This window comes from Pholcus phalangioides, unplaced genomic scaffold (assembly GCF_987345545.1).
Source record: "Pholcus phalangioides strain wild (caught in Gottingen) unplaced genomic scaffold, Ppha-v1.0 ptg000027l_1, whole genome shotgun sequence".
In the NCBI taxonomy this organism is placed as follows: domain Eukaryota; kingdom Metazoa; phylum Arthropoda; class Arachnida; order Araneae; family Pholcidae; genus Pholcus; species Pholcus phalangioides.
This window is the reverse complement of record NW_028301617.1, coordinates 7,900,877-7,928,874: the sequence shown is the minus strand read 5'-3', so window position 1 is coordinate 7,928,874 and position 27,998 is coordinate 7,900,877. Positions and strand designations below refer to the sequence as shown.

The window sequence follows — 27,998 nt, the reverse complement described above, 5'->3', positions numbered from 1 at the left end:
TACTTGCCCAGTTTGCAAGAGGGCCTGGGTTTGAGTCCCGAAGGGGATCAGATGACTTTTCATTTGGAGTTCACCTTGGCATAACATCAAGAAAATATTTGTTTCCCTGAAGCCACAGATATGCCTCACTCATAGGATTTTCAAAGATAAAAAGAGCTTTAGGCGATTTTTCTTCAAAGAGGAAATATGATTCCAGTCCATCATACAAATCTAATACTCTCTCTACAGCCATGAACAAAAGCAACCATCTTGTTATTGTATGTGACAGTAAGAAATGGAATTCTATATCTATGAAGTCACAACTCTTTCAGGTGTTCCCTTTGTACTGTGTATATGGGAAAAAATTTTATAGTTTAATCATTATACTTTCAACAGCAACACAAAAACATCGGTAGCAGCCTTTGCGGAATTATGATGTAAGCAAAACACCAAACTTCATGAAATAGTCTCATTTAATTAATTTTTCAACCATGTTGTATTCTACCAAAATTAATATTAGCATATCCCCACAGAAAACGCTCTATGCATTTATTAATGTTATATTCTTCTAAGGAACTGATGCAGTATTTTGTTATTTCAGAAGCCATTTCATTTGACCAAAGAATCAAAAGTTCAAGTAAATTTACTTCAACCATTCTCAAGTGTGAAATATTGCTCAATTTAGGGAAATATCTTTCCAGCACAGTGATTATACTGGCATCGATAGAAATACCATAATAGTGAGCGCCTACAAAAAAAGATCACATATTTGCTTTTGGTCGTGCTATGGTGGAATGCAATATTTTGCAGATTTCACTCTTCCACGTCCACTTGTGTATTCCTCTGTGTTAGCTCACATACTTTATTATTCTACAGGGAATCTTCATTCCATTTTCCCTATAGCTCAGTGGCTGAAACAGACTAAAGTTTTCATTCTGTAGGCCATAATGTGTAAATTGTTTCAAACTAAATCTCTGCATTAGTTATGCTTATTTAAACAAATATTTTATATTTTCACATTGGTATTTTATTACCATTTTGCCAAAAAGCATACCGCAAACTGGGTCTACTTTGTGACACATATTCCCCACAACACACTTTACAAAAGATAAAAAAAAGTAAACGGGTTCTATGTATGTTGTGCTGTAGGTTTTTTTTTTCCTTTTTTTTTGAGGATATAAATTTATCAAAGTTGGTTGAATGAAGTACTTCAATGAATGTGATAGACACATCAGGAAAACATTGGAAATGGTCAAAGGAGAGAGAGAAGTATATTTCATTAAAACAATTATATAAATTCATGATGTATAATTCTGCCACAATTATTCAATATTTGTTTCCTTTTGCCCTCCAGAGTCTTTAAGCAACCATATGCAAGTGCAATTTTGTGACACAAAATATAGACTGAAATAAAAGAAAATCTGTCACAAAGTTGTACTATAAGCAGGAGTAACATTGTGATAGTTGTTTAATGAAATATTATCAGAGCAAATAATAATTAAAAGTTGACTGATGATTATGACGTATAACATTTTTTAATAAATATATTCATATTTTCACCTAGAAATATTACAAAAACTGCCACAAAATACACCTAATTTACAGTACTGAAAATGACTGAAGAAAAGTTCTATACACATATGTATAGTTAACAATGAAATTAGTGATTTTCAGACCCAATAGTTCTTTATGTGCAGCAATAAATAACTGAATTGAAAAAGTTGATTTTTCTTACAAGGTACAAAGTATTTATAGATCAGTTAGCATGGAAATAGCATTTATTACATAAATATTTTATTTTAATAATTTGACGTTTCAATGCTTTTTGCAGAAATATGTAATTATTTTTAATTTAAATGTTATTTAAACCAAATAAACTGTTTAAACCAAGATTACCAGGTTTTTTTGTATCAACCTTGCTTAAATAAAATATACTTCTGTATGATGCATAACCAGTCATATCACAACAGTACGAAACATTTTCCTTTATTCAAGGCAGATGTACCTGAAAATCTTTCATCTTACAAACATCACATCAAAAAGGTTACCTCTAGTGTGAATCTTTTGCAGTCATTGCTGGAGCAAGATATAGCGATACAAATGCTTTGGCTTACAAATTTTTTGGCTAACAAAGAATTTTTTTGTGATTTATCTGCCACAGCTAACAAACATTTTCATTGATATGAATACATGCACTAACATAAAACTGCCACAAGCTGAATTTCAGCGAAAATCACTACATTAGAATTACCGTCAGTAGAGCCTGCTTTTTGAGACTCTCTTTCCAGTCCATCTCAGAATGTTTTTTATGATGTCCTTACCTTCACGGAACTTTCTGAAAGTTTTTTAACCAATTAATGTGAAATGAAAGAATCAACTAATGGAGCATGCACTGAAAACAAAAGCAGCAAAGGTTTTCAGAACATGCGTTCTTTCAGTGAAAGACTTTTAGCATCAAACTAAATAGTCTGGACATTCTAAGAGCAAATCTTGACCATCTGCCTGCATCAGACACAGAAATGAGCTGGTGAAACCACAAATGGATGGAGACATCTATGAACTCAACTAGCTTAGAGAGATATAGATGGCTTTTTTCTCAGCCAGAGATATCAAGGAAACAGTTATTTTCCGGATATTATGCTCAGGTGAGCTCGGAAAGAAAAGTCATCACGTCTCCACCGGGACTCAAACCCAGGCCCTCTTGCATACCGGGTAAGCATGCTACCATCTACACCACTGGAGACACATGAATCTGCCTTCCTAATTTCACGCACTGTGTCATGAGGCGCTGAAGTAGAGGCATTAGTAGCCTCTCTTAACTTCAGGAAATGGCCCCCGGGCCATACTGAAGCTGGTTAACACCAGCTTCAGTCTACCAAATCTCATTTTGTTTGAGTGTATATAATTTTAAATAAAAATATCTAAATTACCTTTTTTCTGTAAATTCTTATTTGTCCCATTTTGAATCTGTTCATTTTAGCCTAAAGTCAGTTTTCGTTTTTTTAGTGCCCCTTGGAGGTTTTTTAATTTTTTTAATAAAAAAACCTATCTTCAAATTTTGGGCAGTACCTGGAATGAAACAAATTATTTTCCACAGAAACCAATAGGGAGGGCATTTTGGCTAACAAACATGATTCTGGAACAAATGATCTTAGCCGAGGTATCACTGTATTCAGAAAAATGTTCACAATTTTTCTTTACAGTGGATCTTTTTGTGTTTACCCAAGTAAGAGATGGTCAAAAACATTTTACCGCAAACGTTGCATTCATATGGTTTTTCTTCACTGTGGATCCTTTTATGTCTATTCAAGTAATATAATTCTAAAAACCTTTTGTGACAAATATCACACTCGTATTGTTTTTCGTCAGTGTGTATCTTTTTGTGTCTATTCAAGAAACATCTTTCTGAAAACTTCTTGCAACAAACATCACATTCAAATGGTTTCCCTTGGGTATGGATCTTTTTATGTTGATTCAAGTGAGAGGTGTTCCAAAATTTTTTATTGCACACATCACATTCATATGGTTTTACTCCAGAGTGGATTCTTTTGTGTTTATTCAAGGTAGATTTTTCCGAAAACTTTTTACAACAAACATCACATTCATACGGTTTTTCTCCAGTATGTGTCTTCTTATGGCTATTCAAGGTCGATCTTTCTGAAAATTTTTTGAAACAGACATCACATTCATATGGTTTCTCTCCAGTGTGGACCATTCTGTGTTGCTTCAATGCAGATTGGAACGAAAACATTGTTCCACAAACATTGCATTCATATGGTTTCTCTCCAGTGTGGCTCCTTTTGTGTGTAGTTAATTGAGGACGTCGAGAAAACATTTTACCACAAACATTGCAATCATATGGCTTCTCTCCTGTGTGACTCCTTTTGTGAGCAATCAAGTCTGAGTTGTCCCGAAATTTTTTCCCACAAACATTGCATTCAAATGGTTTGTCTCCTGTGTGGATACTTTTGTGTCGATTTAAATTAGAGTATAGCGAAAACATTCTACCGCAAACATCACAATGATACGGTTTTTCTCCACTGTGACTTGTTTTGTGTACATTCAAGCTGGAGTTACATGAAAACGTCTTACCGCAAACATCACATTCACATGGTTGTTTTTCTCCAGTGTGGTTTCGCTTATGTATACTCAAATAAGGATTTGATGAAAACTTTTTACCACACACATCACACTGAAATGGCTTTTCCCCAGTGTGATTCGCGACTCTGGTGTGGATCTTTTTGTGTTTATTCAATGCAGAGTTGTCTGAAAACTTTCTACCACAAATATCACATTCATATGGTTTTTCTCCAGTGTGGACCCTCCTGTGTCTCTTCAAGGTTGGGTTACATAAAAACATTTTACCACAAAGTTCACATTTATATCGCTTTTCCCCATAGTGAATCCGTTTGTGTTTACTCAATGAAGATTTGGCCAAAAAACTTTTACCACAAGCTTCACACTCATATAGGATTTCTTCACAATGCATCTTTTTGAGTGAATTTATTGATGACATTTCAGAAGCAATGCGAAAATCAATTTGATACAGGTTTTCATGGGAAATGTGAGCGTATAAATGTAAATGCTTAAGATACATGAATCGTCCACTGCAAACACTACATTCAATCGTTTGTATGTAGGGATAAAAATGTTATGCTGCTTTAATTAAATTAATGTTGAAATCTTTTATTGTAAATATCATATTCATACGTATAAGTATTTTATATATAATAGTCTTATATCTGATTATGGGCAACCATGTCGAAGTTTTTATCACTTTTACGATGCAATATGCTATTTTATCTGTCATTCTGTGGTCAAGGATGGAAAATGTGTTTGTTTTCGTCTGTCCTATACACTCACTATTGTGTCTGTTTGGGATGATTGAAAGACCTTCTGTTTGAAAAATTACAGCTTTTATCGGTTATTTCATCAATATGAATCAAATGCAAATTAGTTAGAGTTGGAAAAATTACAGTGAAAACTACAGTGTATCTTTCATGCTTTGTTCTTTAGCAGATAATTCTTTTTCATTCAACTTCTGATGAAACTGATGGTGTCAAGGAAACACTGTCATAGAATTCATCATTTCCAAGATTGACATTGAAGACATGTCATTGATATTAAAAAATTTTTGCGACATGAAACTACGAGGTAATTTGAAAGAAGATCGACTGAATCTACTCATGTAATTCTACAAGCAGTTGACAATTGCTGGACATGCTACTGAAGTTTGCACAATTCACTTTCTTTCTTTGTTCAGTCTAGTGTTTCCTTGAAGAAATGAATCTGTTTGACGAGACATTTCAAGTACCTGGTAATGGAAAATAACGATGTTAACATACCGATAATTTTTTTTTTTGTCAATGCAATTTCGTACATGAAAATTTTTTGGTGATTGATTGGACTTTTATTTCTAATGGTGTAAGGACCTATAAGGCCATGCTGTGCCAATCATGTAGTGAAACAAAAATGCAATTTTTTATATATAAAATACAAAAAGAGTAGAATTGATAAAAAATAAGAATACATATGTATTTTATTTATTTATTTTTTGCTTTTAGCAAAACAGGGCAAGTAAAGATGACTATGACTAAGTTAGCAAGTATTTTGAACTATCACAAGAACCCATCATTATTAATAACATTGATGTCCCTAATTAATTGGATAAAGTTTGATTTTTTTCATCTTACTATCAGATTTTTCAGCGAATTTTAACTTTTTACTGGATAGAAGTTTGATGGAAGTTTTCAAGTTATTAGGATAAGCATTCTCTACCAAAATAATATGATGATAGATTTCAACTATCTTAGGGTGTTGCTATGAGCAATTCAGAAAAACAATGCATGTATGGCTAAGAGTATGCATATAACATGCGAGTTCTATTACTGAAAATAAAATGAAATCAGGACACGACATGAAGAAAGCAAAGGCTTTTTGAAACCATAAAAGGAAGAAAAGGGGAGTAGCTGTATTGAAAAAGCCCTGAAAATACAGGAAAAACTACATTGATGAACCAATTTTTTCAACAAGTTTAGCACATGAAATGAGAAGTTCATCTGCTCAGCCTGTGATTTCAATTGAGTATCCCAGTGTGTGTGTGTTAGGAGGCACTCTAATGCAGTGTTTCCTCAAAGTGCGCATCATGGCTTCTAAGAACGTCACCAACTTTTATTGGGGATGCCGCAGGGAATTAGATGTATTTATTGATTTGTCCGACTATCGATGCTTTAAAAAGTAGTTCTTTTGATGGAAAAATATTTACCAAGCGATTCCGGGGAGCTGCAAATGAACCATAAATTGGGCAAGGGAGCAGCAAGTGGCAAAGGTTTGAGAACCACTGCCCTAATGGTTTAGGAAGTTAATGGAAAAGTTTCGTATCTCACAACCATGAATTATGTGACGAGAGAGAGAGAAGCTATTCAGAAGAGATAAATATCTCCTACATATAGCCTACTTTGATGAAATTCCAAAAATCTCATCAAACGGAACTAGTGAGGTTGAATTTTCAAATTTCTTCATTGCATTGATGTCTTCTGTGGTCAAATCTTAAAGCACCTATCAATTTTCATAAAACTTCCTACTTACGTAAGAATATTTGAGTTCACTTCCTTGAACAACTCTATTGTATTACGGAAGCATATTTGTATTTTGCAAGGGGGGGGGGGGAGAGGGAATTTTAAAAACAAAACGTAAATCAAGATGCTAATTTATGAATATCAATTTAGAGGAGAGTGGGGAGGAATGAGACATTTTCTACAAAAATATTTTTGAAATTTTTTTCTGTAAACAATGTAAAACAATGTAATTGGTAAATCAAAAATATATCGATTTTGAGATAATGACACTAAAATAATGACACTAAATGTAAAATTTGAAAAAAAAAATTATGTGTTTAAGAACAAGAAATTACTATAGATTCATCAAAAAGAGTAATGAAAGCATCTGAACATTTGCTTCAATTTTCACTGGCATGCATGTGAATTAAATTAAGCATGTAAGTTAAATTCCTTTAGATAAGAGAAAACTTTTCAATTGTCTCATTATGAAACATTTTCAAACTAATAAGCTAACTGAATAGAGGATGTCCAGTTAGCTTATTTTAGTTCTTCCTCTAATGAATTCTTCCCTCTAATGAATTCACACATAAAAAAGTCTTACACATTAACAAAATAGTTTTTGTTGATGCCTCAATATATTTGGAAACGTTCTCTTTCAGCTATCATACAGTAAAAAGTCTCTTTTGCGGACACCGGTAGAACAAAAAAAAATTCTTTCGTAAAAGAAGGGTGACTGTTAATGATTGTGAGATGCATGAATTATATACGGGGGGAATATTTATGCATAAAAGCATCTGTCCTACATCTCCAACCATTTCATACACAACCGTACTACTGCTTGCTACTCCAAAATAAAAAGATTTAATTTTAAGCAACTGAATATTTGTGAGAAATTAACTTTTCTGGGCACTTCGTTTAGAAATAATTGATGAAAAACATTGAAAATACTGAAAATAAAATCTAAATATTTTACAAAGGATTTTTCTTCTACATGTATATAAAGTGAGGACTTTAAATTGATTATTTTAAAGAAAAAATTCAATTTTTTTTAGCATTTTATAGCAATATATAATTTTGAAACAGAGTGGAAAAAACAGGACTGATAAAAATTAACCCAGTTTCAAATTTTTTGATTTAAATGAATTTTTTTCAAACTTACACATCAAAATATTAACTTATCCAGAAAAATTAATATTTTGAATTAATAATTTAGAAATTAAAACAATCAAATTTTTGTTTTGCTAACAATTAGTGGTTTAAATATCGCGTCTTCAAAAATGTGTCTGAACAATATCAAATTCTAAAGATAAGTATACTTTTCAAGTATAGAAATCAGACCAACACCGATTTTTCACACAGACTACTACTAAACCACACATGCACCTCATCCATATTCCTCTGTGGAACTACTAATGAATTGGTACATGTTGGAATGTGTGTGTATGTGTAGTGAACCTTGAAGTGAAGTTTGTTTCTGTGTAATGCTTCCATCTGCCATCAATTTTTCGATGACTGAAGTGTGATGCTTGAATAATTGTACCGTTGCATGCCTGTTGCTTTGTGGCGAGACTTTTTAACGGGTAGATGGCTCGCATTTGTGCCTCAAAGTTGTGAACCACACAAAACCACCTTTAGCCAACCACCACTATGCCAATGGTGGGGCACTAGGACAGGCTCCTCACAATGCGAGTGCATCACTATGACCACTCAACCACCATAGTAGCAATTTTCAGAATATATTGAACTTGATAAATAATAAAATAACAGACCTGCCAACCTTCGAAAGGTAAAAATCCAGCAATTTACTTGAATATCCAGCAAACATACCTTAGCATGTCATATATTTGTCATTTTATTGCCATGATAAGAATCTACTAACAGATGTGCCAACTTTTGGAATCCAGAAATCCGGAGATTATCCCGAGGAAAGTACCTCACCCTATAGACCCGATCAAAATAATTTTACAATAATTTTTTTAATCAATGGAGAAAAAGCGCCCCGACAGGTTCTGGGTAGCCCTGAGCAGAATGTAATCATCGAGGATGATATCAGTGATAGGTATATTGCACAATTCTTTAATCACAATTTCACAGAGTTTGACGACGACTCTGCGGGGTCTCTACCAGCAATCAGCAAGACCCTACGAGATATGCGAACTCTCAAAAGCAGTTGTATATTTTTGTTTTGAAGACATTTGATCACAGAAAACAAAATAAAACTTCAAAATATAAGGCTACTGATGGAAAACGCTCCGGTGGTATTACATATCACGTGGTGTAAAATCAATCTCTCCATTATTGTTTGCCGCATGGTTGTTAATAGAATACAATAATTATACAGGGATACAGCAATCAAGACCATTCCCTGATTAATGTTCACACTTAGCATTTATCGGCAACCAAAGTCATGTTGTTGCTAGTTTGCTTAAATGCGGTCACCAATACTTTTTTTTGATGGCTGTTCAACACAAGTGACATCTTCAACCATGTAAGTAAGGTCCACGAACTACGGATACCCTCTACAGGTGTTTTTTGAACAGCTACCATAGTCATTGATGCCACGATATCGTGAAAGCTTAAGAAAAATCTAAAAAAATTTTGATCTTAAGGAAAAAGAAAAAATTTCCTTCCAAATCAAGTGGTTTGCTCTGGAGAGCCGGAAGAAAGGCGAAAAATCTAGTTGGCAGGTCTGAAATAAGCATAGTCATATACATGGAACACACATTTATTTACATATGTATAATGGGAAAATGATCACAATAAAAGATAAAATTAACAGAAATTTTATTAAGTCCAAGGGTTGATGAAAATGATTTTTTTTAAAATTTGAATCAGTGATTTTTTTTAAATCATGCGACTCCAAGTCACTGGCAATAATTTGGGATCACTTTTATTTCAAAATTTAACTGAAATTTTTCTAAAGAAAATATGAAACGTGCAATTTTTTTTTGGGGGGGGGGAATGACCCAAATACAAAACTTGGTGAAGATCAGTCTAAAATTGAAGATTTGTACAGAAAACATACACACAAAAAGTCCATTTAATATATTGGGGGACTCGGAAGCCAATCAGTGTAAGTTGATAAACATGAAAAGTGAGATATAAAAAGATCTTTTTATTATTCTGTGGTCAGTATAAGTAGACTATCTGCTGTTTGCAATATAAAGAAACCGACTTGAATGCTTTGGCAACCGGAAGTTTTAACAGCAAAAAGGCACTTGCAATAGAAAATTCATTTTCAGAAAATTGACTTACACCAATTGGCTTCTTAGTTCTCCATATATAGATACGATTCAATCATAAATGATACACCATTTCTGCAAGTATTTTGTTTATATTCTGCATTGACAAATTCAATACCCCAGGTAGAAATGGCGATTAAATATTGGAATCGATGTCTTATTTTCCTATACGTGATTACCTGCTTGGGGAAAGGGGAATGCTTAGGTCTTAAAATATTTGACACCTATTTTTTTTCGATTAGTTAAGTACTGCTGTTCTTTGTTTCAATAAATTAATAAAATAGAGAAAACAGCTTTGTTTTTACAAAACAACACAATCATGCTTTTTCTCCAGCGTGTTTGCTTTTGTGCTTATTCATGGTAGATTTGTGCGCAAACTTTTCACCACAAACATCACATCCATGTGGTTTTTCACCGGTGTGGACTCTTCTGTGTCTGTTTAAATGAGTACATGTCGGAAAATCCTTACCACAAACATCACACTGATACGGTTTTACTCCTGTGTGGATCATCACGTGTGTGCTCAATGTACCTTTCACAGAAAACTTTTTACCACAAGCATCACACTCATAAGGTTTTTCTCCAGTATGGACCCTCCTGTGTTTGCTCAATGCTGATATTTGCGAAAACTTTTTGCCACAAACATCACACTCGTAAGGTTTTTCTCCTGTATGGACCCTCTTGTGTTGGTTCAATGCAGACGTATGCGAAAACTTCTTACAACAAATTTCACATTCAAATGGTTTCTCTCCAGTATGGATCCTATCGTGTTTAATTAACTTGGAGCTTTCCATAAACTTTTTACCACAAACATCACACTCGTATGGTTTCTCTCCAGTGTGGCTCTTTTTATGTTTATCGAAGGCAGAAATATCTGAATACTTTTTACCACAAATACCACACTCACACAGTTTTTCAGCAGTGTGGCTCTTTCTATGTTTATATAAGCAAGAGTTTTGTGAATATTTTTTACCACAGATATTACATTCATATGGCTTCTCTCCAGTGTGGACTCTTTTGTGTCTGGTCAAGGAAGTGTTAAGCGAAAACTTTTTGCCGCAAACCTCACACTCATATGGTTTCTCTCCCGTGTGGACCCTTATGTGTGTATTTAAATGAGACCTTTCCAGAAATATTCTACCACAAACATCACATTCGTATGTCTTTCTTCCAATGTGAATTCTTTTATTTGCATGTTTTGTTGCCATCTCAGGAACCATTTTACTCCAAAATTTCTATTTCATTGTGCGTGGTTCTATTGAGGAATGAATTCGAGCTTAATGATTCTCGTTTGGGTGATATATATGTTTCTAGAGTTATTTGTTAAAACACTAATCGGTTTATCCTCAAGAATGAACGATCCTGTGATTCTATAAATCAGATGACAATGGAGATAGCAAACCTCACACCGGCCCACTATTGTGTATCAGATTAATCAACCAGCAAAACTAAGCAGAAATTTCCCATTCGTGATTATTCATCTAATTTTGTATCATCATTGAAGACAAGTTGTCCATAGTAAGGCATGACAAAAGTAATCTGGAAGAAACTATTAGAATCTACTGTTTTCTTTTTGATTCAAAAAACAACTGAATTCTGTTCTGGAAATTATCATGGTGTAATTACTGCATTCACTTTCACATAATTGGAGGACTTTTCCATTCTATGTGTTTTCTTGAAGAAATTGATCCATCGGTTGAAACTTTTCAAGTACCTGGCAATGGGAAATAATGATGTTAACATACTAACAAATTTTTTATGGAAGAACAAATGAATCTTTCAGTGATTGACTAACCCACAAACACAAAAAAATGATTCCCAAGATATCATCCAACAACGCATTTATAACTTCTTATTTCTACAGCAGTAACAAAGATCATTCATGCACACTGAATACTGTACATAGTTGAAATGGTTTTTTTTTCTACATTCACGCCAGTTGATGTAAGCGATAATTACTAACTTCAGGAAGTGGAAGATAGACTTAGAGCATATTGAAGGACCGGACACACACCCCGCTTCACATCTCAGAGAGATATCAAAGCATTCCAGAAGGATGGGTGCATCCGGAAATGAATTTATGTGAAGAAAAACAACGAGATTTCATATATGAACAATGACAAATCTGGAATAAGAAAAAATTGTAATCAACCAATCTTTATGAGATTGGTAAATCTCTTGACACCTTACTAGCTGGGGGATCTATTAGATTAGATCCCTCTCTCCAGTTAATAAGGTGACAAGGGCTTGACAAACAATATATCCATGATATGTTTATTCTTGGATTAAAGGCCATGATGATTAGTGGCTAGATGTAGTAGGTATATTGGCCAAAAAGGGTCATTAAACACAGTATTGTAAATGTGTCATTGCATACAGCACCATCAACATAAAAATTGGCAGTATGGAAAGAGATGCAATGCCATTGCAGTATAGATGGTCCGATATCACTATGGGCAGGAAGATACAGTATATCAACAATATAGCTCCAAAAGCATTCCCCTCCATAGCAAGTAATAAAAAACAACATTAAATAGAAAAGCTGTGATTCTCAGGTTATGAGGCCCCTTTCAAACAAACTTACTCAAGTTCAATGTTACACCAAATGATAAGAGCCCATGTGGAAAGATGGGAACAACACTACATTATGCAATCCATTGTCCTAAATAGAAGGTCAACACCATTTTCTAACCAGAACAGCAAAGTATGAACAAAGAGTAGATTCAGAAACTACTAAACCAGACATGCACCTCGTCCATATTCCTCTGCGGAACTTCTAACGAATTGGTATATGTTGGAATGTGTGTGTGTGTAGTGAACCTTCCGTGAAGTTTGTTTCTGTGTAATGTTTGTTATGTTTAGATCTGCCATCAATTTTTCTAACTATGAGTGAATTGTAATGATTGTATGTCGTAGGCCTGTTGCTCTCTATGGTGCGTCTTTTCAACAGGGAGATCGGCTCGCATGCGCACCTCAAAGTTGGGGACCAAAGAAAACCAACTTCAACCTATCACTCAAGGGAGTAGTTAGTAAACTTGCCATATGTAATTAAGCCTTTATACAAAGCATTCTCCCAAAAAAACTTTATATTTTTTAGCCATATTCGTGGGTGCAGCTTATATTTACAGGAAACTATGATAATTTTATATATGTTCCATTATAAATTAAATTGTGTACTAATGCAAAAGTATGCACAATACTAGTTTCACACACAATCTCTAACTACAGGCAAGGGGTAAATTCTGATACATGATATACTGCTTGTTTGGCAACTATTCATCCTCCAGATCCGGGGATGAACTATTTCTTCATCCCGCCAGATCTGATCTGGCTCTGTTTGAACTATGATTCCATAAGCAAGGTTGTGGCCGAATTCACACCCCCTGTCATTAATAGTCAACGCCAACCTTAAGGCTTTGCGGCTCTTTAAGAAATTTTTCATTGCCGACCGGCAGGGCTGTTTGGTTTAAACGACGTTGATTTTAATCATGGTTTATTCACAAAAAAAATCTCATAAAAGTGGCCTGAATATAAATTTTCTTTTGTGTGTTAAGTATCTCAATTGCTCAAAATTTCTCATTTTTACTGTATTTTCTAACTTTGCACTATATTCTGATGCTCTATTTTGAGCAAATTCATGAATGAGGATTGCATCACACATATGTGGTGATGGTGTATTATCTCACAGGCTTTTTTCCCTTTCACAAAGAAGCAGCAACAGTAGTGACTTCACTGGCATGCTAAGGGCAGGTGGTCTTATAATGTAAAAGGAAACCAGTGTACTAAAAGTTACATTTACCTCAGACATTTTCATTTTCTTTCCACAGGAAGCCACACATCTTGTACTGTATAACGCCACCAGGCTTAATACTGAATTATTATTTTTACATATTTTCAATATTACCCCCAATGAATCAAAGTTCTACTGTACGGTACTAAAAGCCCAAAATTGGCCAGTTCGTGAAGTGGACGGTGATCCCTGCCCAAAAATATTTTCAGTTAGAAATTCCTTGGAATAGGTACTGGGTCAAGGTTTGGTTAGGATGTACACTAGTAAGTGATTTATGAAAAATAATCAGCTATATGCAGGGTGACTATAATTAAAGTTCTGATTCCGAAACATGAATAAGAACTGCTGGTCAGAATGGCTTGAAAATTTTCATGGGTCCATTGCATGAAGCAATGGAATTTTCTTTGACGGAAGAAAAAACTCTAAAATGTACAAGTATGTGTGATGCTGTACTTGGCCAGCAGTATGATCTATTTTGCGCAACCACGTCATTTCGATACTTCAACAGCATCAGTGTGTGAATAGCAGGGTTGGACAAATCACAAATGCTCGTGTGACTAGAAAATCGGTTTTGGCACCTAAAATTTTATATGCATCATTGCTAACATGAAGTGTATGTATGAGACAATTTTTTTGATAGTATAATAATGTGCCTTCCCACATGAGAATGGGTCATAAAGTCCCGGGGGGGGGGGGGGGTGGACATTACTGAAGATGATTTTTTCTTGGGGGGGGGGCATTCTTCGCTCTTAATGAATTTGCTTTGCCTAAATTTTTTTTTTTAATTTGTCCGGCAGTGGTGGATAGCACAACTTTTATCAAGATGCACATTGCAACACCAGCAAAGCAGCTGCTGAAGAACCACTTTGACAATAACAAGATTACACGACACCTGGCTGCCATGTTCACCCAACAGGTGAACACACTACTACACTGAAGAGCCAAAAAAACTGGTAGACCTGCCTAATATCGTGCAGGGCTCCCGCGAGCCCGCAGAAGTGCCGCAACACGACGTGGCATGGACTCAACTAATGTCTGAAGTAGTGCTGGAGGTAATTGACACCATCAATCCTGCAGGGCTGTCCATAAATCCGTAGGAGTAAGAGGGGGGTGGAGATCTCGTGATCAGACAGGATGCTTACGTACCTGTCAGAGTCGTATCTAGACGTGTCAGAGTCGTATCTAGACGTGTCAGAGTCGTATCTAGACGTATCAGGGGTCCCATATAATGCCAACTGCACACGCCCCATACCATCACAGAGCCTCCACCAGCTTGAACAGTCCCCTGTTGACATGTAGGGTCCATGAATTCATGAGGTTGTCTCCGTACCCGTACACCCCAAAGCAGAATATTTAGCCCTGTTCTGCGACGAGCCCTCGTTCTGCGGTAAAAATCCCCATTCATGTAATATAGTGGTTTTTGTGCTTTTTCTTAAAATTCTTCCAAATTGTTCTGTAGTAGCAGTAATTGTTCTGTGACATACGTTGCAGATTTTGGTACATTCTGCTTTAGGGCCCGTACACGTCCATCAGCTCGAAGCAATTGGAACCGAGACTCGTCAGACCAGGCAACGTGTTTCCAGTCCTCAACAGTCCAATGTTGGTGTTGTCGAGCCCAGGCGAGGCGTAAAGCTTTGTGTCGTGCAGTCATCAAGGGTACACGAGTGGGCCTTCGGCTCCGAAAGCCCATATCGATGATGTTTCGTTGAATGGTTCGCACGCTGATACTTGTTGATGGCCCAGCATTGAAATCTGCAGCAATTTGCGGAAGGGTTGCACGTCTGTCATGTTTAATGTTCTCCTCAGTCCCGTTCTTGCATGATCTTTTTCCGGCCGCAGCAGTGTTGTAGATTTAATATTTTACCAGATTCCCAATATTCACGGTACACTCGTGAAATGGTCATACGTGAAAATCCAAATTTCATCGCTACCTCGGAGATGCTATGTCCCATGTTCAAACTCACTTAAATCTCGATAACCTGCCATTGTAGCAGCAGTAGAACCGATCTAACAACTATGCCAGACACTTGTTGTGTTATATAGACGTTGTCAACCGCAGCGCCGTACTCTGATTGGTTCCATATCTCTTTATTTGCATACGCATGCCTGTACCAGTTTTTTTGGCTCTTCAGTTTATAACCCTTGCAAGTTTTGGCCTTGGGAATACTCCCAAAATGTTATGTCAGTGGTCGGATTGCAAACTGGTGAATTGAGAGCACATCCACATCATTACCATGGCATAGGCCTGCTCTGATCTGTTGTTGAACAAGCACTTTTGTTCTTTCACCTCACAGCCAGAACACAGTGGACAACATATTTAACATTTGTGTAAGTTGTAGCTGTTGGTTTAAATGACGTTATTTTTGTGATGTTTCCATGAATTATACGAAATCATGCCATGCTAATTGCATTATCATTTTGCCTTGACTGGCTGCCATATCCATTCTGCGAGCAAATTTCCCATGTGCTGGATGAGTACAGTGTCATCTATCTTACATTTTCAAGTTTTTTTTTTCTTTTTTGCCATACAAAATTCCATTGCCTCAGGAACATTCGTGCAAATTTTCAAGTCATTCTGACCAGTGATTTTTATTTTACAGAGTTTTGAAATCAGAACTTTAGTTATAATCATCCCATATATTGCAAATCATTGCTAATTAAATTGCATTAATTATGCTTCATGAAACACATTGTAATTACTTGATTTTTTTTAACATATATAGTTTTTGCAAAATAGAGTCCTAATTAAGCATATTGAAAGAGTAACTAGGGAAAACATCTTTATTATACGGTTAATAATATTAAGAATTCTCAAACACAAAATATTTCCTTGGGTTAAGCTATAAAATAACTAAATTGCAATAGTTGGTTTCTATTAAAATATAAGAATTATTTATAGATTATTTAACATGGGAATTGTGTTAATTACATCAATAAACATTTTATTTTAATTAATTATTAGAAGTTTGAATTTTTCAGAAATTTTATCATTTTTAATGCAAATGCTCTTAAACCCGAAAAAACTGGTTTAAAAAAAATGTTTTTTCACAACCCTGCCGACCGGAATGTTTCTCATCCTAAGGTGCTAACCCTATGTTTTTAGCGCCATTTAAATTCTCTTCGTTATCAGTGTTTAGCCCTTTTTCATCAGAGTGCTCATTGCTTCAGTAAAAATACATAAATCAATTTCGCTCTTAAATGTATTTATTTTTAATTTTTTTAGAGATGTGAGGCGAGATATTCTCTAGAGACCGAGAATATTCTCCTGGATGTAAAAATTGGAGAATAATCGAGAATAATCATTTTTCTTTTAAACAATGAATTTTTTTTTACTAATTTTGTTTATATTATGAAACATAAATCAGTTTTCATTGCCTGAAGCATTTAAAACAAAACGATTTTTGGCATAATCACTCCAATGACAACTTTCAGTTCAAGAATATTCTCCTGGTCATGATGAGAGAGGTTTTTAAAGTTCGGTTATGAATATTTTAAAAACCTAAAGATTAAAACTTACAAAATTATTTTAAAATTAGATAAATTTCCAGAAATAAGTTCAAAGCAAAGCACAAAAGTCAATGGTGATTGACAAAGGAAGTTATTCTTATGTAATCACCTTCATTCTAAGAAAATACAGAACTGTTTTCTTCAAATGTACATACTGTCACGATTGCACCTTACACACACTCTCTCCCCCTCTCGCCTTCTCATAGACAAACCACACATACATACATGGGATGCAACACGTGTGCTCTCCTTTCCCTCACCAGGTATTTCTAAGACGCACTTGAGCACCGAATAAGTATGTATTACATAACACCATCACAACTCTACAGACAGACATTGTGCCTCTGGGCCACTGAAAACCCCTTACAGAAATCAGGCGATTGCCTTTGACCAATAGCAGAGGTTCTTCACCAACTTGGTTTGGGAACACACGAGGCTTTTGCCAGAGAGAGTATTGCTGGAGGTTGGACGACCAACATGTCGCGCTTGAAGAGTCGTGAATTTACTCTTTCTCTCTCCCCCTCCCTAACCCCGGGTCGAGATCCCACGATGTAGGGGACACAAGAAACTTTGCTCGAGATGACGGTGAGTGATTCAAACTATATATATAATTATTGTGTGTTTAATTTGGTGGAGTGAGAGTGTCCATGTTGAATATAAATTGTATCGAGTTTAGTGTAATTCACGGTGTCGAAGTATTTTCAATGAGTGAATAAAATTAAATTGTAATTCTCTAATTCGAAAGATTATTATTTTCGCAATGCACAGTGTTCATAATGTCCTAGTAATATATAATACGGAAAATATTAACAGTATTTCACAACATAGAGTGGTGCCGTCGACTGGCAAATCTGTGGTATATTTTGCTAGTGTGGCACTCTTAAATATTGTCAGGATCAACTTGGCGTAACTAAACTGAACTGTCGTAATTATTATTTTTCAATCGTCGTAACGTATTTGTGCTAGCGTATTTTTCCATAGTTCGCATAATTTTAAAAAAAAAAATCTAATTGTGTTCTACCGTTATTAAAATATTTCCTTTTATTGAGTGTGTGATTTGAGTCATATTTTGAACATATAATTTGTGTTTCTCATGTTGAATTCTGATGATTGTCGACGATGTGATTTCAGTATCTTGATTGAGTTCAATTGTCAAGACTTAAACCTGAGCGCCATTTCTATTTCCTTTTCGGATGAGTCTATATGTATGAGGGAAAACTTTTTTTTTTCTTCTGCGTGATGATCGCACGCTCGATTTTTTTTTCCTTCCTCATTGTCTCCTCCCTCGCAACTCATGTCATGTCTCCGGTGGAAAATTTTATTCGTGTTTCGTTTTGGTTGTGTTGTTTCGTGATCATTGTTTAGCCGATTAGTTTCCCAGTCAGATTTTTTTTTGTATACACTTAGGGATAATTTCACACAGACTTGCACAATTCACAAACATTGAGGTACATTTTGGATTTGAGAGGACTATATTTTATTCTTGTAGTGGTCTCAACCACTAAAAATATTTGACGTGTGATCCTCCTCTTTCTCGTCCCCTCTATCGTTCTTAAAACGGTAAATGCTGCCGCCTGTACACTTCTCCAGGTGAGATACCTTACACAATTTTTCTTTTTTTTACATTTTTTTACACATATTTGCCCCTTACGTGTTTATTGAGAGTCTGCTAAAATTTTTTTTTTCTTTTCACACTACATCATGGCTCACGAGGAAGCCCAAGCTCAGAATGTTCAGCAGTTCAACATGTTTCCAATCATAGTAGGCACTTACAATTCCATACCCGTATTTGATGGAACAAATTCAGGATTGACAGTGACTGATTTTTTTTCAAGAATTGATCGTGCATCAGCCTTGGCGAATTGGGATGCTCATACTAAGAAAGAGATTGCATAACAGAAATGTTTTGGAGCTGTACTTGCTCACATTCAGTCAAGCTCTCACTTGATAGATCTTATGACCTATGAATAATTTCGTGCTCATGTAGTAGACAGATTTTCTTCACCTGACAGACCTGAGATAGTGTTGTCTCAATTGACAACAACAACACAATCAGATTCTGAGAAAGTCAGAGATTTTGCTGATCGTCTTGAGTCACTAGCTCGACGTGCTATTCAGGTCACACCGAATGAACCGGTGGCCATAACAAATTATCGTGACACACTTCTTTTGGCCAGATTTAAGGCTCACATGGAACCACTTATTGCTGCCCACAATCCAGCAACCTTTCGAGAGGCAGTTGACTTAGCCTACCGTATTGAGCAGGCTAGTTCGAAACCTGCATGGGTTTCTTCTTCCTATAAGGAAAACATTATGCCATCACAGGCACCTTCGCTTTCAGATTCACTTGTTCCCACACTTCTGAACAGAATTTCTTCTCTCGAAGAACAATTGCAAAAACTGCAAGTAACACAAAATTCTCCTGAACCACAAATGAGGCACACTCGTTCTCCTCAGACCTCTTGTCGCCTCATCTGTTTTAATTGTGGAATTCCTGGTCACTCATACAAGGTATGTCGAAAACAAAATCATTCATATTCTTTTCGTTCTCAGAGTAATTTTCCACGATTATCTCAAAATTCTTTCAACTCTCGAAATAACAATTCTAATTGGCGTCAAAATTCCTCATTTCGTTCTTTTTCTCCTGGAAATACCAGAGAGTCCGAGTCAAATTCTCAGTCTAGTCATCAGCAAGAAAATTCTCAGTCTGGTCGTCAACGAGACAACTCCCCGGCTACTCGTCCAAAGTGTGTCAGCTCCAACATGGTCGCTGCTGAGAGTCCTTCCTCAACTCCTGATGTCAATGTTCAAATCCACGAATTGACCCTGCCATGTCTTGTAGACACAGGTGCTGCTATGTCACTAGTTACAGACGAGTGGTGTCAAAAGTCCAAACTGACTCGTAAATATCAAGCTGTCACTCCGGCAGTGCGAATGACTGGTGTCACCGGTGAACCAATCGTGATTTGACACAAAATCTCTCTTCGTTTCGACATGAAAGATCGTCATTTCTCCCACACATTTTTTGTCATTCCACACAGTGCTTGTCCGTACTATGAGGCTATCCTTGGTGTGGACTTCTGAGTGCACAAGCTGCTGCATTCAAATTCAGTAAAGATGGACTGTCATTGACCATTCCTCATCCAGTGTCATCTGTCAAAACCTCTGTCACTTGCACCAAGAGAGACATTGTTAGTCCTCGCCACACAGAACTTTTCATCCCTGTCTCAGTGGCGGAACCTCTGCAATCTTCTATGGTCTTCAATGGTACCTGTTACTTGAACCAAGTTTCGCATGTGGCTCATCTTCTACATGTTCCTGAAGAACACAACACGTCTGCCAGTGTGGCGTTACCAGAGAAATTTCCTGTTTTGAATGCAACTTCAGTACATCTCGTACCGAATCACTCGCTTGAAGACCTGCAACAAGCTCAAGGTGAAGATGAGTTTTGTCAACACATCAAGGACTGTATTACAAACAACAAACACTTGCCAAGACGTTACCAGAACATTACATTCTTTCACCACAATGATGTCTTGTGTGTTTCATCTAAAGCAAAACCGAGTAAAGTGAAAACTGTTCTTCCCAAATCATTTGTTTCAGACGCTTTATCATTGTCGCATGGTGTTTCATCATCTGCACATGCTAGACATTCACGAACGCTCCTTCGTCTTCGACAGAAGTATTGGTTTCCTGACATCGTAAAGCTGACGAAAGCATTTGTTTCTTCATGTGTGTCTTGCTTGGGAAAACATAGACCACAACACTGTATCGTGTCTCATGTGTCTACCACTGACTGTAAAAATTCATCGACAAATGATTCCCATCTTCCAGATGATGATGATATGGCTCAGGTATTTCCAATTTCTTCCTCTTTTTTGTCTCAAGTATCTCGTACCTCTACTAATTGTAATTTGAGGTCATTTTTGCATAAAATTGGATGTCCCACATAATTCTTTTTCCATTCACTTAGAGAAGCTCACATCTTATTATTCTTATTGTGTTGTATCTTATTATTCTTAGTGTTGAATTTGCATAACCACTGTGTCACTCGTCACTTATGTGTCCACTAACAAGAACTGACCCAGTCTAGTGACTGTATCTACTTCAAGTTCTTGGCTTGTATGTCGTGCATCGAGTCGACTTGTCATGTCAATATATATTCTTTTTTTTTTGTGTGTGATCTTTTTTTGGAATTTTATTTTTCAATTTGTGTAATGCTTAAAGCCTTTTTGATATATCATTAAGTTGGTACAGGCACTCTCACTCACCTTTTGGGTCATTCACTCGTCATCTCCTACACCTTCCCTATGTTTATATATATTTAAGTATTGGTGTGTGTTTGTCTCGGATATTGCTGTGTGTGCACGTTCTTAATTTTTTTTTTCAGTTTTTCTTTCCAGCGAATCCTTGTTCTTTGGCAGCATTGAAGTTATATCATTGATAATATGTGTTTGTGCATACTGCTCCTTGTGAAGGTGACATGTTTTTTTTTGGGGTTTTCATGTAAAAGTAGTTCTAGTGTTGATGTCATATTGTGAAGCTTATTTCTTTTAGGCTGGAAGTTTAGATTCTTGGCGCCAGATGCTGAAGTTTGTTATTGTAGTTTTGATTTTTTTTTTGAAGTTGTTGATATATAGTTGTGATGTTGAATTGTGATTCATTCTTTTGTAAAAAAAGAGAAGTGTCAATTTTTTTTTCCTGGAGCAGGGGATATGTACATAGATGGACATTTCTGATATTGATTATATCTTCATTGGCAACTACGAAGCACAAGTTTGTCTTAAATTTTTCTTTATATATTTTATTTGGTATAACACTGTTGATTATGTATTGCACAACTTATGATACTATTGCCATATACTGTTTTTCTTCCTGACATGTATTCTGATGCGCAGTGGTAACATGCATACATATACACGCACATACACATGTTTTTTGTTGTTGTTGTTGAACTCTGTTGTTGTACACATTATGTTTACAGTGTTACATTATGGTTGTCATGTATGCGATTCACTTTCACCTTTTCTCCTGTGTCATATGTAATGGTCTCTCACCCGTCTCATATTGAATCCCCTCCTTCCCGTAGGTAATATGTCACGATTGCCTGAAGCATTTAAAACAAAACGATTTTTGGCATAATCACTCCAATGACAACTTTCAGTTCAAGAATATTCTCCTGGTCATGATGAGAGAGGTTTTTAAAGTTCGGTTATGAATATTTTAAAAACCTAAAGATTAAAACTTACAAAATTATTTTAAAATTAGATAAATTTCCAGAAATAAGTTCAAAGCAAAGCACAAAAGTCAATGGTGATTGACAAAGGAAGTTATTCTTATGTAATCACCTTCATTCTAAGAAAATACAGAACTGTTTTCTTCAAATGTACATACTGTCACGATTGCACCTTACACACACTCTCTCCCCCTCTCGCCTTCTCATAGACAAACCACACATACATACATGGGATGCAACACGTGTGCTCTCCTTTCCCTCACCAGGTATTTCTAAGACGCACTTGAGCACCGAATAAGTATGTATTACATAACACCATCACAACTCTACAGACAGACATTGTGCCTCTGGGCCACTGAAAACCCCTTACAGAAATCAGGCGATTGCCTTTGACCAATAGCAGAGGTTCTTCACCAACTTGGTTTGGGAACACACGAGGCTTTTGCCAGAGAGAGTATTGCTGGAGGTTGGACGACCAACATGTCGCGCTTGAAGAGTCGTGAATTTACTCTTTCTCTCTCCCCCTCCCTAACCCCGGGTCGAGATCCCACGATGTAGGGGACACAAGAAACTTTGCTCGAGATGACGGTGAGTGATTCAAACTATATATATAATTATTGTGTGTTTAATTTGGTGGAGTGAGAGTGTCCATGTTGAATATAAATTGTATCGAGTTTAGTGTAATTCACGGTGTCGAAGTATTTTCAATGAATGAATAAAATTAAATTGTAATTCTCTAATTGGATAGGTTATTATTATTTTCGCAAATACATGTTTATAATTGTCAAGTAATAAATAATATGGAAAATTGCGTATCGACCTCCACAACAATACACTTATATTCTGTATCACTCGCATTTCTTTGAAAGTTATGCAATTCAGCCATGTTAGTTTCATTTTCTTGCTTTCAAACTTTAACTTTCAACTAGCGTGGTGGGGTCATTTTGACCAAAAATGACTAAAAACATTTTGACTAAATTTTGCCTTCGCCAAGCTTCAGCCCTGTTTGGGTTTGAAGGGTCATGACAAAATAAAAGCAAAATCCCATCTATGGTTATAGCTGTAGCAATTTACGACGTTCCCTTTTATGTCTCATTTGCATATTCACATGCACGTATGTTAGGGATTGGACGAAATATTTCCTGCCCTTGTCGAACTTTGTGCATTTCACTTTGGTGGCGATGAATATTCTGCTCACAGTCGCATTTTGGCACAGCTTTCTTTTTTTCCATTATTGATAGTTTTAAACTGCTTCTATTGGGCTGAGGCCTAGCAACTTCAAACGCACAGGAATTAATTTTTCTATGTTTTTTTTAAATTTAGTAATATCCGTGTAACGTTCATTCAAGTCTGTGTAGATTATCCCAAATTATATCGCGGATTAGTGTTTTCCAAAGTGGGAGATGGGACTATTCAAGGGGAGCGATACCAGCTACAGACACGATTGGGGGGCTACGAATGGACATAAGAGGGTGATGGGACGACGACAGGAAAAAATGTTTTCAAAAACAGACCCTTTTCCCAAAAGAGCCTCCGTGACTATGGGAGAAAAAAAAACTAAGAATATTGCACACAGTAGTTGTACTTGCTTCATCTGTTAAGGAAACAGAGCTAAAGTGTTTCCCCCCCCCCTTTGAATATGCACTGTTCATTTTAGATGCATTGTAACTGTAATTGATCGATAAAGCCTACTATGAGTGAAGTGAGAATATGTGTGTGTGCAGAGATGACACTATCACTGCCTTTTATACTGAAGCAGCGACCAATCACCATCAACCCCATCGATCATTTGCATACATTCCAGATTTTCCCCATCAGCAGAATCGTGATGCAGTGGCAGTAGGAATGACATAATTTCATCAGTCAGTTGAGAGCCTCGGGAGCGATGTTTAACAATTGTTCCGGATCAATGACGACCTTGGACCACCAATGACCTGACTTGCGATATTGAGGTGAGAAACAATTAACAAAAATTTATTTTAAATGAGATGGTCCCACTCCACTCGCCGCGGGTTCGTACCGTTACAGTATCAGTGTTTTGGTTTCAGGGTCCCGAGATGATTCTTATCTTTTTCTTCACATTATAAATTCAGTACAACAGCAGTTCATAAAAGAGCCTAGCCTAGGGCCCCTTTGGCAGAATGTGGGCGGGTGGGTGGCAATGATTTTATAGCTTCACTGTTCATTCACCTACGGCTATGGTCCTTTTTTATGTTTTTTTATATATAATGGCATTCATATCTATTCATCATCATCTTAGTAGTCGTCAAACAGTTGTCAACCATATTCATATGAAGGTATGTTAGTGACTGGACGAAACGTTTTCTGCACTATTGCATTATTAAACTTTGTGCATTTCGATCTCAACATCATGTGGTGCCACTGCTATCTACAGGGTAATTCAGAAAAGATGGGAAAAACTTTAAGAGAGAGAGGCTATAGTACACACCAATACAAACAACTGTCATCAAAGAATGCATGGTCTAACATGATACGCAAATGCGCTTTTCGAAACGCCCGCTCCGCAAACATTAAAACAGCATTCCTGTTGAAATTTATTGGGATAAAAAGAACATCACACACACAAGGCCGTCTTAAGAGCATCGTGGGCCCCCGGGCCAAATGATTTTTCTGAGGCCCTACCAGGCAAATTCTCGAAAATCTCAACCAGATCTCATTTTTGTGGGGCCCCTTTTCTCTTGAGGCCCCCGGGCCGTGCCCGGGTAGGCCCATGCCTTAAGACGGCACTGCACACACATGCATGCAAATGTGACCTAGGGATGAAGAAACTGTATGCAAATCTGTGTCACAGTGAATAAAAGAAGTGGATGCCAGCCCTGTGAAGTTATTCAAGTGTGCAACTGTTCTAACAGTTGTAAAGTATGGGATAATGGCGCACTTTAGCAATACTGGAAAAGCAGACATGCATACGGTTTCTTCTTCTTCCCCAGGTTACATTTGCATGCATGTGTGGTGTTCTTTTTCTCCCGATAAATTTCAACAGGAAATGATGTTTTATTGTTTGCAGAGCAGCAGTTTTGAAATGTTCTAGTGCGTTTGCGTTTTATGTTAGACCATGCTTTAATGACAATTGTTTGTATTAATATGTAGTATATCACCTCAAAGTTTTCCCATCTTTTCTGAATCACCCTGTATTCTACTCACAATTATGTTTCAGCACCAATTTTTTTCCCATATTTTTTACTTTGTTAAACTGCTTCTGTTTGAGTCTAGGCTTCGCGACAAGCTCAAAACTAGCAAAATTTATTTTCCTGGTTAATTTTATTTTGCATTTTCACAATTTTTTTAAAAATTTGATTAGTACCAGTGTACCATCTGTTCAATTCCATGGTTTCCATGCATGTGCGGATTTCATTGGATAATTCCTGCATGTACAGATTATAACTGCAACAGAGAGAAAGGAGGATGTGTTTGTGTGAAAAAAAAAGTTTTCCCAATGTTACACGAGGAGTTGCGTGAGGGTTGGAATCCAAAACCTTGGCAACAACTTGCTGTGCAATAAAGCTAAGTTTTCCTAGAAGGTTTTCTACACCACATAAATTGAATAGGACCATTTCATGTCATCAGAAATGGGTAACTTTATCACGCTACATGTTTGAATTTTCCTAGCATGGCCCATCATCTGTTCTGTCGTCTGCATATCCCTTTATTTTTACCATTTTGGACAATAAAAAACGAACAGAAAGAAAAGAACAAAAGTAAAGAGAATATCAGTGTGAAATGTGCAGCACACGACACATTTGACTCCTCCAAAAACAATCGGCTGATAACACCTGACTTTAAATGCTGGCGTGTTGCACCCTGAAGAAAATCTGTTCTTTTTCCTATGGGTAAGTGAACTTTGTGTCCGTGCTGGCCAATTCAGGTTGCATGCACCGTCAAAAAACTACTAATAGGAAAACCCAGCTTTTCAACAACTAAACTCCCTTTTCACCGGGCTGTGTTTACTTTGTGAGCATTTATTTAAATGTTCAATGTTTTTGGCGGTCCTATTCAATTTCCATGATTTTGACGATGTTTGGCAAACAAAATAACTCTCAGAGTTGGGCAGAATTTCAGGGCAATAAAAAGAAATCGCCGATTCAGCGACAACCTCGATTGTGGAATCTTAGCGCTAGTTTCACACACATACACTCTTTAACTGACAGCTCTGGTAAATTCTCAACCACTGCCAAGATTCCATAAACAGGGTTGTGGTTTGGTGATTTCCAATTCTGCCAAAGTCTTTCCTACTTGGCGACCTGGATTTTTTTGCTTGCCCGACATCTGCAACATTGTAAAAATGAAGATGGGCAAAAAAAAAATTTGGCACCTCTTTTTTTTTTGGCAAGTTAGAACATCGTGAGGAGGAAATCTGGAACCAATGAAGAAAGTATTAGCTAAAGGATTCACCAACCCATCACATTTGGGCTTCGAGTTCCTATTCTGGCAAATCCAACACTAACAGGAACGCTCGTCTATAAAAAAAAATTGAAATATTCCAAAGCAAAGGATACATGATGACAATTAGGCAGGGTTTAAGCTAGATAAAAACTTCCTTTCGCAAAAAAGTGAAAATGGGAAGAAAAGCTTTAGCAAAATGCTAATGTAATAATTACTGGTTGGATGTCTACTCATTCCGTACCTCCTGTACGCATATTTGCGAAAGTGGCTATCACGTCTTTCGCATTCTAAGATTTTCTTTTGCATTTCACAAAAATGCGACCGTAGCTCAAACCCTGCAAACAGGGCTTCGGCTCAATTAAATTTCCATAATGATGAACACAATATAATGAGACCTAAGACACTGGTGAAAATAAGAAATGAATGGTGCAAAAAAAAATAGATAAGGGTAGCACGTTAGCTTCAAAACACACTCTTACCAATGAAAAATTTTGAGAGCTACAGTGCCAAGGTAATCAGTTGGCGACATTAAAATAGCCAAATTTGGCATAACCCCGCTTATGAAATCTTAGCCCCAACCGTTGTTTGGCGGCATTTTTTTTCATTACCAGATCCGATTTGGCGCTATTTGCTAGAGCTAAAGGCTTGTTGATACGATAATAACACGCAGAGCATCCATGTTACAACGTCAAGGAAAATGATGTAGGTGATACATCGCTGTTTTGGCTTAAGACGGGTTTTCCTAGGGGCAGGTTTCCTGTGCAGCGCGCAACGTGATTCGCCCAGCTCGACACGCCGTCCACTCACCAATAAGAAAAGCAGCACGACTGTTTTCCTACAGAGCGCAATACGCCTCACGACAGCGCTTTACGTCGGGCGTAATTGGCTGACTGCTTCTGGGGGAGTTAAATGCGCCGCGCGTTTTGCCGATATTATCTTCACTCTCTCGTGTTTTCTTTCCCTTCCCTTCAAACCGGAGCATGCAGACGACAGAGTAGCTGACGCCACGGCCATATACTATAATATAGCTGCCCTGATCTGATGCGCAACGCTAGGAAAACACAAACGCGTAGCGTAATTATGTAACACGTTTCTGCCGGCTCGACATGGTCTAATTCGGTTCACGCTGCGCAACAAATCTATTCCTAGGAAAACCCGGTTTTAGTCAGAAACTCGAAGACAAAAAGGTATACCGTATATTGAGAACCATGATGTCCTCACAAATGAAGACGACCACGTCCGCTAACCGTATTTGAAAAGGGTATTTACCAACACTCCAA

At 36.7% G+C, this 27,998-nt stretch overlaps 2 protein-coding genes across 3 annotated transcripts in view; both read right to left on the bottom strand.

Annotated features, from left to right (window-relative positions):
• Positions 1–27,998, bottom strand: part of LOC149068335 (uncharacterized) — a 35,891-nt gene that overhangs the window by 7,683 nt on the left and 210 nt on the right. Inside the window, exon 2 of one of the 2 annotated variants that reach the window (XM_089251849.1) lies at positions 8,636–11,495. The exons of the other annotated variant lie outside the window; for it this stretch is intronic. Within the exon in view, the coding sequence (XP_089107975.1) occupies positions 10,099–11,001 (903 nt within the window). The 5' untranslated portion in view covers positions 11,002–11,495 and the 3' untranslated portion in view covers positions 8,636–10,098. Of the gene's footprint in view, positions 1–8,635; positions 11,496–27,998 lie in introns of those variants that run through there. 2 annotated transcript variants of the gene reach the window in all.
• Positions 1,569–27,998, bottom strand: LOC149068336 (uncharacterized). Its single transcript, XM_089251844.1, has 2 exons — positions 27,912–27,998; positions 1,569–5,293 (listed from the first exon to the last, which is right to left on the bottom strand). The coding sequence occupies exon 2, from the start codon at positions 4,574–4,576 to the stop codon at positions 3,164–3,166; it is 1,413 nt and encodes a 470-aa protein (XP_089107970.1). The 5' UTR covers positions 4,577–5,293; positions 27,912–27,998; the 3' UTR covers positions 1,569–3,163.

Excerpts from the sequence above, each read along its gene's own strand:
- LOC149068336 (XM_089251844.1), bottom strand. The coding sequence starts at position 4,576 with ATGTATCTTAAGCATTTACATTTATACGCTCACATTTCCCATGAAAAC.